Here is a 15,966-nt window from a genome sequence, read left to right as displayed (position 1 = left end):
TTGCAATTTCAAGGAATGGAGGTACACAGTTTGCATTTTGTGGATACTACAAGGACACATTCTGCATTTTAGTCTTATATAAACACATTGGGGGTATGTTATTGGGTTGGTTTTGATGGACTTTGTTGAAAATATATTTGGGCTTTGTGGAATGGTAGTTGTTGGGCTAGAAGGTTAGTAGTTATCTTTTGGTTCTGAAAGCCCAGACTATGTATGGAAATAAATCTTTAAGTATGGAAATTAATATTTTCTTATTATTTGATTTCCAAAACTCAAAACTCAGATTTCTTTTTAAAGGCTTTATCTTTCTTGATATGGATTATTGTGTAAACTTTGGGCCAATCCTTTTTTTTTGTGATAATTATAATTAAGATTACACTGTTTAAGCATACATTTCGATTAGATAAGACGATAAATTTTTGTTATGAGAAAAACCCATGCAATTTCTATTGATTTTGAGAAGAGTTATATTACATAGACTCCGTTTGGATTGGAAATGCAGTTTAAAACTGTTGTACTGTGAGAAAAAATGTTGATGAAAAAAGTATTCTCAGAAAAATTAGATGACTGTTCGATAATTTATTTTAATTTATGCATATTTTGAAATATAATATATAAAAATAATGTTTTTGAGAAGGTTTGATTGTGAAATTGATAGTTATTTCTGCAAAAACTGAAAACAGTTTTTTTCAAAAATATTGGGGGGTATATTTTTGCTAACAACATCTTTTAGACCAAAAACGTTTTTTCAGACAATAATTTTTAAAATTTACCAAACACATTTCTTACAGTTTTTCAGCAAAAAATTGTTGTAACTGTCTGCAACAGCAATACCAAACAGGGCCATAGTCAAAAAAAATTCCGCAAACGTTCAGAAAATAATATCTGTCATCTTTTTATTAGTGGAATTCACATTAATACACAAGGTCCATTTCATTAATCAGTGAGTATCCAATAATACGCCGACAACTTATCATTTTGAAACAGTTTCGGGAACAATTTTTAAGATTTTAACATTTTTTTTGTAACGCGAATGTTTCATTAATGAAATGTCACAAAACAAATCGGATTATATATACTAAAAAAAATATTTTATTAGATTTTCAAAAAATATATTGAGATCACATTTCTGAAAAAAAAAAGATTTAATTTGGATACTAACATTCAAAAAGATTACAAAAATTGTCAAAAATCTTGAAGTGTATATAAAAAGTGAACCAGAGACCTTCATCTTCATCCTGCAACAAACAAAACATAATATTACACACACATATAACAATCCACAACACATTCATCAAATCAAATATGAAGCAGTTTACAATCACCATTACAATTTTGTCACTCATTCTCATGTCTACTATTTCAGTACAAGCATGCACTTCTTATAAAGACTGTGTAGATCAGTGTCCAACTGGCTTTCCTGCTTGCTTTAATGGACAATGCGCATGCATAAAATCCCCAGAAAAAGAAGCAGAATCAACAGAGCCGTTGCGGAAAGTTGTTAAGCCGTGTGTTTCGAGTTGCGATTGCGATATTAATTGTCGTATCGGTGCCAAAATTTGTCACAAAAATGCTTGCGGATGCCTGCTCCATCCTTATTACTCACAACCTATTTGCTCTGGCAACTAAATTTTAGATTCGATGTGTGGCTGGTTTGGCTCGATTTTTTTCGTTACGATATACATGTAATTTGGTTATTTATAAATGATCGTATTTGTGTTCCGTTAAATTTTTTATTTGTTTATGCTTTTATAAGCTCTTCCTACCCCGTTTTTATGTTGCATTGTTGTGTGATTGGAACTTAATTAAGCTGCAACCTTATATAATTTTCTGAAAAAATATAAATGGATATCATTGTGAAAGATTCACTAGAAGTCTGCAAATGACAAATGAATGAATATAAAGAATTTATACATGAATTCATGGTTATAAAGGTGTTACCCCGTGCTCCTCGTAGAGATGCACAAGAGTTTATCGGACCGTGTTTTGATCGGGCCTTAAAAAATTCGGGTTTTGACCGTATCGGGCTTTTCAGATTTTGACCGGACCGAGCCGGGTTTTCTGAAAATGTCAGACCCAGTGTTCTAAAAATCGGAAATCGGGATTATTCGGTGGAGGGACCTTTTAATGATTAATCGGATAATCGGTGATTAATCGGATTGATTAATCGGAGCATTAATCTGAAGCAATTTATTTAATAAATAATTCTATTTAAATGTCACTAACCTTCCATAGAATTTACAAAAATAAACCACATATCATTAATTCAATACTGATGTTTAATTGGTAAAATTTACAAAAAAAAAACCACCACTAGTATATAATTGATAGTTAAGTGGTTTATACTAATTAATTATTACTGATTACTCACTAGTCACTACTTGTTACTCAGAAAATTACTACCTACTAGTTCAAACCTTAAGATTTAAAATAAATCGAGTGAGGGTAGGACAAAACAATACAAATATGAAAGATGTAATCATTATTGAATAAATTTAGAATACCTTAAAATTGTTAATCGATCAAGCAAGCGAGTTAGGTGTTCAGATTTGAGAATAATTCAATTAGGGATTTGTGTAGATGATTTAAGAATATAAGAATATACGATTGTTTCTATATGTAAAAATGTCAATATATTAATATATTATTATTATTAATTATTAAATGTTAAATGTTAATTATTATTTTCAAAAAACTTTAATTTTTCTTTTAATTTTTTTAATAATTTCAAACTTTAATCGAGACGGGACCCGTCTGAACTCCGATTAATCGGTTAATCGGCCGATTTTTAGAACACTGGTCAGATCCAGCCCGTTTGAGCCCTCAAGGCGGGCCTCGCCGACTTTTTTTCAGGCCGGATCGGATCGGCCGGACTTTTTTCTAATTTAAATTGGATCGAGTTTTATTAGATATTAGAGGTGAACGCAGGTCGGGTTGGTCAGGTTAGAGGTAATAAATCGACCAACCCAATTAATTGGATTTTAAAAAAATGAACCCGTTAATCAAAAAAATTATTTTCAACCCAACCTTACCCTTTATACATTGGGCCGGGTTGGTTTGGGTTAAAACTCGAATAAAATTACTTAAATATTTTTAGGAGTCAAAATTACAAATAAATTTAAGCAAAAGTTGAAGTGTACCCCATAATTTAACAGAAAATAACTATTATTGAATATTATATGTACCGTGTACTTTTTTAGTTTAAAATTAATAACTTGTGGTGTGTTATCCGTAAAATAATAATTTTATTTCGTATATATTATTTATTACAATAAATACATAAATTAAAATTTCAAATAATAATACTATAATTATAAAATCGGGTTAGGTTGGGTTAGCAAGAGTTTTAATTTTTTTAACATTGACCCAACCCATTATATTCGGGTTGACAAAAAATTAAACCAATTAACCTTCGAGTTTTGGATAGTTCCGCTCCGTCGGCCGAAATAAGGGGTGGGTTGGGTCAGTTTTGCGGTTTAGTCGGTTTTTTGTTCACCCCTATTAAACATATGTTAGGAACTAGATTATCGTAAAAATGTATTAGTTTGCAAGGACTATTTTATGAAAACATTACTTCGTGGAAAATATATAAGTTCCGCAAAAAATAAACATGTTTATAAAATAATATGTTTTATCAATGTTATCCAAATATATTTACTGTACTTATTGTATCTTCTTTCATTAGTCCTGAAATAAAGTATATAAATAATATTATTAATCACGAATATGTAAATATATATGTGTTTAAAGTATTATGAATATTTATATTAAATGTAAATTCATAAATATATGAGAAAATATATTATAATAATCAGATTTTAACCGGGATTTTTCGGATTTTTAATCGGGCTGGACCAAAGACCGGGCCGGGCCGGAATCCGGACTTTTAACCGGACCGGATCAGACTTTGCCTAAAAATATAGGGTCTGTTGAGGCCCTAAACCCAGGCCGGGACCGGGCCGAACTTTGACAAGGCCATACTTGACCGGATTTCGACCGCGTCGGACCGAACCAGATTTTCAGACTCCGGCTTTTCGTGCAGCTCCTCTATCTCCTGGCTCCTCGTGAACATGGTATGAGCGACAGGCGGAGGCATATGGAGGCCTTCGGGTGCATGTGTCCTCATGAATTTTTAAAAAATAAAAATTTATGTGACATTTGCAAAATAAAAATTTATGTGACACTCGCATATTTTAAAATAATATTCTCTCTGTCATAATTTATCTGTCTTATTTGAGTTTTTACAGATAAATGATTCAATTTAAAGATTTTACATAGTAAATAATCTAAAATAAATTTTATCATTAGAAAGTAGATTTAATCTACTTTAATATATATTTTTCGGTTTTTTAAAATGTTTAAAAGATAAGTTTTTAATAATGGTCAAAATTGAATCAATTTAATCATAAAAAATCAAACAAAACAAATAAATTGGATCGGGGAGTAACATGCAAAATATCACTCGGTGCTCCAGAACTTCGTTTGCATTTCTCTTTTTAGTTTTTATCTGTTTGGTTATATTCATTCACCAACACCAGAAACGATAAATTTTTTTCAAAATAAATAGATTTTCCATTGCTTGTGTTAAAAAATTAAAGAATGCCCTTTTTGTGTACTACTACATCTACATGGCTCCGCCACTGGTCCGAGCATGATCAAGTGCAATTGACAATTGTACTCAACTTCACCTTGCTGTTTCTTCTCCTAGCCTTAAAAGAAAATGACCTACAAGGGCGATATTACAGTTCAAGCACAATAGATATGAATCAGCTTACAATCACCGTCCCTCGTTCCCGTAATACATCCGACTAATCCTTCTGATTAATCCCCGATTTTCAGTTAATCCCAAATCGGTAGCTCAACCAATCTTCCCCAATTCCCGATTTTCACAAACACTGCTTGTATGTGATATCTGCAAGCATGACCTGCCTAGTGTTTGTGAGATTGATTGGGGGGGAGGGGCTGGTTGTGGACAAGCCTTTTATAGCGATATTCTTTCTTATTCAGGACTTGGGACTTACAAGTCACAAGTCAAGGGTAAAAAAACAAGACTGTACACAGGAAAGCAAGCAAGAATACTATAGTATTTTGTTGCGAATACTAGAGTATCTTGCGATCGCCAGAGTCAGTAATTACATAAACATGTGCCGGATTTAATTGCCAGCCCATAAAAAGTCTACGCTCTGTTAAATGTAGAATGTACAAACATAAAATATGTACCATAAAATATAACTACTCTGCCAAAACTGCATCAATTTTTACATCATTTAATCCACTACAGAAATTAAAAAGAAAAAAAAAAGAAGAGAAAGTACTATGCAAGAAAGAAGAACAACCAAGTCAATGTAACAAGAACATTTTTTTTGCTAAACCAATGTAACGAGACTTTTAACTTTAAGGGGACTAACGAACATGTTCTTGTGCGAGTATAGTATTCAAGAACACATGGAAGAATCCACCTCCAATCCTGCCAGCATCTCTGTCGCCTGGATCAACCACAAACCAGAGAGACATGAAAAAAATATCAAATTTTAAGTCAAGAGTAAATGATATTGTATCTGAATCTGAAAAGATCACAAAACACCAAGTGAAGTGAATAGAAACAAATTTACTCATTCGGAAAGGACTTTGATCTGGCAGTTGATATCAATATAATTCAGTGACAAAGGCCGTCTTCGTTTCAGAGCATTTTAAACTCTCTGATTTTACAGTACACAAGACTAATTACGTATTCCAACCTTTTATTTTACAATGGCTTTAAACTTGTAAAGAATGGTGTTAAAAATAGATAAACATCATCATGAGTAATTTAAATTTCCAGAAAGAGGACATCAGAGTCACACTTTACCGTGGTAAAGTTGATTTTCCCCTTTACATTAAACAACATTCAGATACAAGCGTAAAAGAGAATGTAAGGAGATAAGTTGTAGAATTACCTTCTATACGAGATCCTAATTTCCGTTAATATTTTTACTGCAGAAAGCGTTTGCCTTCAAAGTAAAAGTCGTCAAACAAGTTGTACTACAACGCATTGACCTGCTCTGAAATCCTAGTCCTGCAAGTTGGGCACATGGATCCTATTGCAGCTTGTGTTCCAGGGTGGACAGGCTCATGAAGGAACTCATTTCTGCACCAGACACACACTGTAGTAACTTGACTTCTGGAAGGAATATTCTGCACCAAGTCATGCTTATTAATCCAGTAGGAGGAACCAAATGGTTGCTCCACTCCTGCGCCGTATGAATTTTTGTCCGGAACTCCTTGGAAAGATGTTGAGTTTGGTGCAGTTAGAAAACTGAATTCAACAGGTTCAGTTCTACTTGATCCTAATTCCGCGAAACACGATTCTCTATCATACTTATCACCAATTCTATATAGACCATCTTCAGCCTGCACAAGCAATTATTCCATTTTATGTAAGTTATCAAAGCTAAAAGGTCAGACATAGAAATCATGCTTTGCTTTCTCTGCTAAAGAGTTGGGGAGAACAAGAAAAAACAAAGAAATGAAGAACATGCAACACCACAATTTTCAAAAATCAAGTAAAGCAAAAACAAGCTAAAAACAGAGTAGCCACATCTTCCAATTAAATAGAACATTGCTCATACCTAGTACACTAAGAAGCATGACTGCGAGTGCACAGTATGGAAATATGAGAATCAGACAGTTCAAAAATATTGGGACTCATATGTGGCGGGATACACTAATAAATAAGAAAGGTTATACAATATTCAATACATATTTACTAAATTATTTTAAAAAATTAAAAAGTGTCTTGTCATTATATTTATTAATTTACAAAAAACACACACACACAATTGTGCCATTAGGCTCTTTTAACAAAGTCAAGTAGTCAACTTGTAGTTTGAACATTACATACATTAAAAAATAAATTTACTCTATTATTACACACTTCCCAACATCTCAAAGTTCATAGGACTTTACTGCACCTACGACCTAGCCACTACCTTTGACCAGAAGGCAGGTCATATAAATACAGATATATGTATACACAATATAAATTAAAATTAAACATGTGAGCATATATATTTGGATGTCAGCATATAATCATACAGGGAAACATATAAGATAGTTGTCCGTTAAAAAAATTAGCGATCAAAACAATGCATCAACATAGTTTTTATCAAGAAGGCCAACTTTTAATACAAGTACTAAACAATTTTTAAATTACAGCAACTTTATCTCTACATTCGAAACAAATACCTTATCCGAGAGTATATCAAAGGTGCAAAAAGAGGCAGGTGAATGCGCCGGAGGGTTTGAGAGACCAGCAATACTACTCTGAAAGGCATCCTCGCCAGCTCTCCACATACCACCACCAGGCATGACATTCTCACCAGGCTGTCCATTATTACCACCAAAATCAACCATATACTTTTTGTTTTTTGAAGTTCCTACCTCATTTACTTCAGGCACTTCCCATCTTCTGTTGTAAGCCTGATTGAAGTTAGGGTCAGAACCCCACAGTTTCCCATTGCAAGATAAACTAAATAAATCACTAAAGGAACTTATTCCTTGCTCCTCAAAATTATCATTAACCCTGTTCCCATTTATATGGGAATCAATGTTCTGTTCAATCCTGTTTGGGATAACAGAACAATTTGCTGGGTACTTTTCATGCTCAAGATCAGTGGTATCAGCAAACAATCCTGCATGAGGGTCACCAAAGGCAAGAGCCAGATCCTGACTACCTAAGTTCTGCCCATTATTAAATTTGAGCTCATTTACAGGTCTATTATAGATCTGGTCAACTGTATAAACATTACTAGGATGTTCAGCAAAACAAGACCCAGTAAGCAGACCACTTCCAGAGAACTGCGGTCTGCACTCCCTGACTGATCTATTATCAACTCCAGTAACAGTGTCTTCAGCACCAAATATTGCACGTTTCCCAGATGAAAGCAGTGAACTTAATTCAAGACTTCTTTCCTTGTTGCCCGTCATTCTAGCACCAACATCATTGTAAGTTCTTCCAGAAGAAAAAATCATTTCATTATTCCTAGAAGTTCCAACTTCATTAAATTCTGCAGTATCTACATGTCTTGCAGGAAGTAGATCTACAAGATTTTCAGCACTGCAAGTGTTCTCATTCCCAGAAAGAGAGAGTAAACTGCTCAAAGAAACTCTTTGCCTAGGTTCAGCTTCCGCGGTAGCTTGGTTTCTCTGACTCAAAGACGATATCGAAAAGTTTCCATATTTCCTTTCGTCCTCAAGGACATCCACAACATCTCGTCGTGTTTCAGCATATTTACTGGGTTCATTGCTTCCAAAGTTCAGTACCATATTACGATGTGGAGTTACTGAAAAAGGGAAAACACTTTTAACATTGTTGTCGATGCGAATTTCCTCATCACCAGATGGAGCAACTACACTGCTGTCAGAACATAGCTTCTGCTGAGACTTGGAAAAATCAGAATTCAAGCTCCCATATCTTACATTGTCTATACTGCTAAAGTGCGCGTTTCTAGAAGGAAAACTAGCAGTTCCTCCAACAGTAAAATCCTGCCCGACTGCAGTTAAACAATGCTTATTCGCTGCATCATGATTGGTGTTAGATCCGGATATCGTCTCCACAGTTGCAAACTTTCGTGAATCAAGTTTTAGATCATTAGTTGTGCTAGTAGAAGACATTTTCTCATTATAGAATAGATTTCCAACAACTGCTTCTCCAATAGACTCCTTAACAACTGCAGAATCCTCAAAAACATCACTTGCAAGGGGAACACTAGTTTGGTCATCTATCAGGGGAGAAGCACAAATTTGAAAACCAGCTTCTTGCTCAACAGAACATGTGTTTAATGCATCTGAAACACATTGTACTACATTGCTTTTATCAGCAGTTGCTAGATTTTCATCATTGCCGGTCCTAGTCAAGGTTGCTTCAGATCCCAAACATGAAATTGAATCTAAGGAATGTTTGTCAGCAAGATCAGCTACATCATCCACTTCATAACTACTTGAAGGACAATCCTTAGTATGCTTATCACTGGTTTCTACTCTATCTAATACTATTTTTTTGGCTTGAATGTCTGGAACGCCATAAGCTTCATGCTGCTGATCATAACTAAGCTTGTCAGAAGAGATTCCCACCCTCAAACTTGCCTCGGGTGTACTGTTATCAATGCCAGAATCTAGTTTATCAATAACATTGGGATCAAATGTTTCTGGATTGGCATCCATGTCTACCATTATAGTTGCTTCAGCAAACGGATTCTCGTTAGGGATTTCACCTACTGATGAAGAGACAACATTATCTTGTACATGTTCAAGAGTAGATTCATTTGCACCCGCCACTTCACTGATCATGTGGTTTCCAAATTGGCTGTCATCTTTTGTGACATTCCCTTGAAGAGCAACACCTGCAGACTGTAGTAATCCTCATAAGCAAAAACTGTAAATTTCCAATTCTAAATGAAACTGTTGTCATAAAAAACTAAACTTACACTCTGAGGGTCCATTTTGCATGCTCCAAGAGAAGAATCTAACTGCCCATTGTCTTGCAACCCAGAGATGGACAACAAATATGAAGAAATTTCTTGGCATGATATAAACTGCCTCCCACTAGGACTGCACATGAAACAGTGTGATACAATACTATAAGTTAACGACCACAAGCAATGCTACAATAGGAAAGAAACAGGAAGCGCTGTAGAAAATAACAAAGAACTTTTACTGCAGGACAGAATGAGAGGAAGTAGCGGAACAAGGATTTCATTTATACTAAGGACTTTGGCATGGATAGTCTAACACTACAGAAACCCGTGTGAGACTATATTTTTAATAAATTGGTGACACGAGGACTCTTTTGCTATATTGAACGGTCCTCACTTAGAATACATGTATGAAGACGCGACACTTTTTAAAAAAATATCTAACGAAAATACAACATAATACTCAAATCAAATGGTTTGGTAAAGGATATCGAAAATTTCTCCCTCCGTCCTGCTTTTATTGTCCAGTGATAATATTTGACCTTTTATTCAGTTACATTAAATAAACTAATAATTACTAAAATATGTATTACTTGAACAGATTTGACGTTTAATTTACCATTTTAACTGAATGTAGGCCATAATTTTGTGACAGATGAATTAGGAAACAAGGTCATTATAAACAGGACAGAGGAGTACATAATCCTTATAAAATCTAATAGATTTCTATCAATGCAGGTCAAGATATCAACACGAACGCGACTTCTCGTATTATTTTTTCTCATTTCTCCTCTCAGAATTTCATGTATCCCAAGCTCATCTCATAAGATATCAATACACGGAGGGCTTCTTCCCGTAGGATACTTATCAACACCAAATCCTCAAAACTATTTTATTTAAAAGAAGGAAAGTTCAAAAATTCTGAAAAATAATTTTTGCAGTGTGTTCCAGGAAGAAGAAAGAAAACTATAGAAATGGGAAGAAATCAGGGTGTCCATGCCCACATCCATGATCCAACCTAAGCCAGGAATGTGTACTTGAAGCAAAATACAGAGGAGAGGTAGGTAATGGAGGCGGTGATGCGGAACATGGAATTAAAAAATTAGCTTGTATTTATCTTATGTTGCTACTCAAGGAATAGTTTATTTTAATCTATTAGAGAATAAAAATATTAGTAATGTGTGTGTGTGTGTGTGTGAGTGTGATTAGGATATATTTTTAGGAATATTCTATCTTGGTAGAACAATAAAAAGAATTCCTTCCCTTATTACTGGTTTCCTTACTTTAATTGTTGGCCATGTAGTAGGGTTTTAATCCTCTATATTAGGAGAAAATCTTTTATTTTAATATTAGAAGACTTTAGTTAATCAATCAAATTGATAATCATTTCTCTTCAGCAGTTTGGAAGAGTTTGGAAGAATCCTAAGCGTAATGATTCTTTTTCCACTGAATCACCTTGGAGCTAAAACTAGGTTTTCTACAATTAATCAACACACATATCTTTTCTCTCTTTATACCTAATCACATCAATGATGTTACACAAATTGTAAAATTCATTTCACCACATCAACATTCAACAATGTCAATTCGTTCAGAAAAACAAGAAAACACACTGTTATACAAACAATGCAGTTATAACCTACTAGATTTTTTACAGTAGATCAACAAACTAATCTTTTCCATATAAATTTATTCATAAAGTCAAATTCTAGCTCTGAATTCTTCTAATCTTACAATTTTGTTCTTTAACCCCTCATACTGGAAGGGTAACATGACCCACAACTTATAATTGCCACAAAACAAAGGAGGAAACAAGGCTTGTCATTTCCATATGGTCTTTAAAAAGTAAACTGTGTTACAGGCTTACTTAAAATGCAAAAGTGCATCCAAGAAACTGCAATTTCAATATACTTTATCGCGACTTTTATATCCATTCTTCAAGTGGTCACAGTAACAAGCGCGATGGTCCAACTGGCCAACCTACGAGTAGTTGTTTCGGAAAACATTTTCCATGCAATAATCTAAAGGACATTAGGGTCCAACTTGGTGCAGTACTTACCTCTTGCAATTCATGTACAGCCCTTACAATTGGAAATTTATCTTTTATATTGTTTAGCAGTCCATGGAAATACAAAGTTCCATCCTATATGGATGACAGATTAGGTTTGCAAAAGGAGAACAGCTTTGCCTGAAAAAGCAATATTTCAACTTTCCACAAACCAATCTCTCTTTTTACTCTAAATCAAAAGAGAACCTAGACTGATGCAAGCACAAATTGGGAATTGTTCCTATCTTGTTTTAGACATAGAGTTTTAAGGACTTCTTCTTTAATAATTTACTTGCTTTAGGAGTCCCCCTTGTATTTGCTTTCTCTTATTTATTTCCTTTTCCACATTGAATTTTGTCATTTCGGTTGCTGTTCTAATTAGGTTTGGGAATCTGGCCTAAACTCTGCTGGAAAGGTGCTTGTAAGGAATTTATTTTTACGATCTCAAATAACTATGCTAAAGATCTTTAATTTCCTTGTATTACCTAGTTTTGAATTCTTGCAGGTCTCCTAATCTAAAATCATTTGTGCCACCAGCAGGATGCCTTTAAATTCTAATGACTAAACATGCAAGCGATCAAGAAAACCACTCCCATTATGTCATTAAAGATCATTAAGAATCCGTTACCAGCACCTCGTTTTTAAACTTAAATATGCCAAAATCCAAAACCTAGTCAGGAAGAAGATCTAGATGAAAAAAATCATGCATAGAATTAAAGTTAATGCACTTAATCAACAAAAAATGTGATTGGTTCTACACAGTAATATGAAATTTTGACGTGACGTACAATAACGTTGAAATATGGTACTTAAAGAATGATCATAGAGAAAGTCGACCCTATAACATGTGTGTAACATTCACGGGAACACCATCACACCAAATAGATTCTTACAATGACCGTAAAATAACAACTAAACAAAGCAAGCCCTGGAGCAAATCTAGTAACAACTGACAAACTTAACTGTAAATTAATTATTTAAGCAAAAAAAAGATTAAAAAACAACATTATACAACCATTTTTGCAATATAAAAGGTGATTGTCCACTCTAAATCTTATATGTTATATCACACGGTGATTAACTCTAGATCTCAAGCTTGTATCCAACAGTGCATTTGTCCAACAATCTAATCCTATTTTTTGTTTCTTTCTCTGATACCTCCCGATGTATCTGCATCCTTTTTTTCACAGATCAGATAATAAAAATAGTTTGAAACCCGAGTGTTTAGGCGGCACAGTTTTTCCAACATTTTGAGAGCCATTACTAACAACATTTTATGCATTGTTATAAACATGTAAACTATTCATTAAAAATAATATCATATATTAAGTATCAAACATCAAGCATATCTATGCAACTTCAATCAACACAGAAATAAAATCCAACAATGATAAAAAGGGTATAGTTCCAACCTTATATAGCGCCGACAAAACAACCAGACCTGTTTTTCTTTCCTCTTTAGAGATATAGAAAGACTCCACCCTTTTGGCAAATAATCCCCGAACAAACTAGCATCCACCACCTTTCGCTTCCTCCTCCGACTCCCCCATCTTCCACCCAACCCTTCCAAAAACCCTAACAACTCAGCATCGGTAGACATCCCCTCCGTCCTCCGCCTAATTTCCGGTCCAAATGGATCCTCCAACTCAGCCAAAGCAGCCACATCCACGACCACACCCTTCGAATTCAAAACCTCCTTGTCGCTCTCAGCGCTATTCTCATAAACGACAACTTCGTTATTGTTCTCATTTTCCTCATTCCTCTCCTCCGGAACTAAAACCATAGCTGTATCAGTAGATGTAGACACCACCATCGACATAGGCATACTCCCATCTTTCCTCGGCCTACCTCTACCTCTCTTCCGTTTAATCCCGTTCATATTATCCACAGCCATATAGTTCCCTATATTCTCCTTCTTCTCATACTTAAATATATCTCGTATCACCGGAGCCACATCTTTATCTTTCCGCGGCCTACCTCTCTTCCGTTTCAAACCTACACTCAACGCAGTACTCAAACTCATTGTACTCCTCATTTCTACATTACCAACACTCATCGGATTACCCGTATCAGCTTTTCCAACACCAACACTCATCGAATTACTCGAATTAACCACGTCAACACTCATCACACCACTCGAATTCACTACGGGAACCGCTTGACTAGGCAAATTCGGCAAACTAGGCAAACTAGGTAAACTAGGTACAAAAGGAGTGTGTTCAATACTAGCTAAAGTGACGCCGTTTCGATTACTTTGTTTCGAAAACAAAGCTTTAAGCATCGCAACAATCTTCGAATTCTCGGCACGTTCGGGATCCGTTTCGAGAGAGGTAGGTTTAGGAATACGGAGATGCGGAGTGCGTCGACAAATCGAGGCGTAAGAGGAAGATGCCGGAGCTAATCGGAGCCGAGAGTAGGTTTGTTTGCGACTACCGGCGGATTCATTGAAAACTGTGCGATCGATTTTGGGGATTACGACGTCGTTTTGATGGTGAGGGTTAAAAGCGGAGGAGGAGCAGAGGGAGAGAGTGTAGAGTTCGGATTGGGAGAGGAGGTGGAGATCGACGGTCGGGATTGATTCTGGTGGGAGCGGGCGGTCGGTGACGGCGGCTGCCATGAGAGAGAGAGAGAGGGAGAGAGAGAGAGAGAGAGAGAGAGAGAGAGAGATTTTGTGTGTATTGGGGGAGAGATATGGAGAGAGAGAATTGAATTGAGTTGGGGTTTGAGTCGGGTTATAAATGAGAGAGAGATGGGAGAGATGTGGAGAGAGGTGGGAGAGAGAGTGAGTTGAATTGGGTTTGGGTCGGGTTATAAGACTAGAGGGAGCGAGAGAGAGAGGTCATGTAGTTATCGCGGATCTCAAAGAGTTTGGTAGGATAAGGGCACGCTTTGTGTTGGGCCTAGCCCGAGGGACGTTGGTCAACTTGTCCGCACATATTCGACTGAAAAATGAGTTTATTCAATTTATATTTTAAAAAGTCTACTGAAATCTGACGGTATTCAATTTGAATTTTTAATAATCCATCAAAATATGATATTATTAAAAAATTCGTAGATTTTTTTTATTTGAAAAAGTTATGAATTTTAATGGATTTGCTAGTTTATTTTAATCTTTTGAAATCTCTTTAAAATACATGAGATTTTGAAAGATTTGTGGAAAACTTCACAAAATCAGCAAGACTCTGCAAGATTTTTCCATCAATTCCGTCAAAATCCACGAACAAATAAAATCAACGAAAATCTTCCAAAATCGATGAATTATTATCAATCTTTTAAAATCTGAAATGAATACACCCCCTTTTAATCTTACAAATTATATTATTATATTCTTATCTATACTCTACTATTATAAGCGAAATACAATTATAAGCGAAATATAATTTCGTTTGATCGGTTGGTTAACACTTTCCTAAAAAATATGTTTATAAATTTCAAAATAAATTTATATAAATAATTTAACAAAAAAATTAAATCATGTATTTATTATAACTACAGACTTTATGAATTACTATTCAACTTAATTTCTAATCGCACTCAACTTTTTTTCCCTTTTGTAGGTAACCAAACACTTTCAAAATTAATTTTAGTAATTCAAATTATAATATAACAAAATAATTAATAAATCAAGAAAAAAATTTAAAAACAGGAAATTTACCAAAAAAGCAACTTTTTTGTAAAATTATTTGCAATTTTTCCAAATTCTCAAGAGATTTGCAAAACATTATAATATTTTTGTATAACGTATTTTTGTAAATATTTTTTAAAAGTGATATTTTTTGTAAAAAAATGTAAAACTTAAGTATTTATGAAAAACCCAAAAATAATATTAAAAATAACAATACAAAATCATCCACATACACCACGTAACAATACAAAATCATCCACATACAAAATCATCCACATACACCACGGGTTCACTGCTATTCAGGACTTCCACTTCCCTATAGGCTCCTATTATTTGGGGGACTATTTAAAATTTTAACTATCTAAATTTTGGATCCTTCAATAATACAATACATACAAAATAATACATAAATACTTTAACTTCATTAATTTTAATAATATATAATTTATTCTTATAAAATAATAAATTTACAAATGTTATAATCAGTCCGTGCATCACAAGGGTTATAGACTATTATATATAATAAGCATAAGCTATTTATTATCCAAAATTTTGGTAATGTATCGCCAAAACAATCTCAACCGTTGAACTCATATAATTAGACGGTTAAGATTATATTTTATTAGAATAAGTATATTTTTAATACAATCATAAATAGAAAAATGAATATATTATTCTAATACTATTCAAACACCAATAGCGATGCAATGTCCCTGATACTATCCTAAATAAAATATGAATAGAGATTTAATCAATCATAAATATAAAAAGATTACATTGTTCTACTATTATTCAAACACCAAAATATGATACAATGATATAATAGTAGATAGAATATGATT

At 34.2% G+C, this 15,966-nt stretch overlaps 1 protein-coding gene across 2 annotated transcripts; it reads right to left on the bottom strand.

The window, feature by feature from the left end:
• Positions 1 to 5,215: 5,215 nt before the first annotated feature.
• On the bottom strand, positions 5,216 to 14,312 carry LOC141721689 (uncharacterized). Of its 2 annotated transcripts, none has more exons than XM_074524732.1 (5): positions 12,912 to 14,312; positions 9,465 to 9,588; positions 7,420 to 9,387; positions 5,937 to 6,390; positions 5,216 to 5,486 (listed from the first exon to the last, which is right to left on the bottom strand). In XM_074524732.1, exons 1-4 carry the CDS (start codon positions 14,114 to 14,116, stop codon positions 6,022 to 6,024), a joined length of 3,666 nt encoding a protein of 1,221 aa, XP_074380833.1. In that variant the 5' UTR covers positions 14,117 to 14,312; the 3' UTR covers positions 5,216 to 5,486; positions 5,937 to 6,021. The 2 variants fall into 2 exon arrangements, with proteins under 2 accessions (XP_074380833.1, XP_074380832.1); XM_074524731.1 differs by having other exon boundaries at positions 7,225 to 9,387; positions 12,912 to 14,310.
• Between the last annotated feature and the right edge of the window lie 1,654 nt (positions 14,313 to 15,966).

Source organism: Apium graveolens, chromosome 4, assembly GCF_009905375.1.
Source record: "Apium graveolens cultivar Ventura chromosome 4, ASM990537v1, whole genome shotgun sequence".
Lineage (NCBI taxonomy): Eukaryota > Viridiplantae > Streptophyta > Magnoliopsida > Apiales > Apiaceae > Apium > Apium graveolens.
Note: the sequence above shows the minus strand (reverse complement) of the source record. Positions and strands in the feature narration are given on the sequence as shown.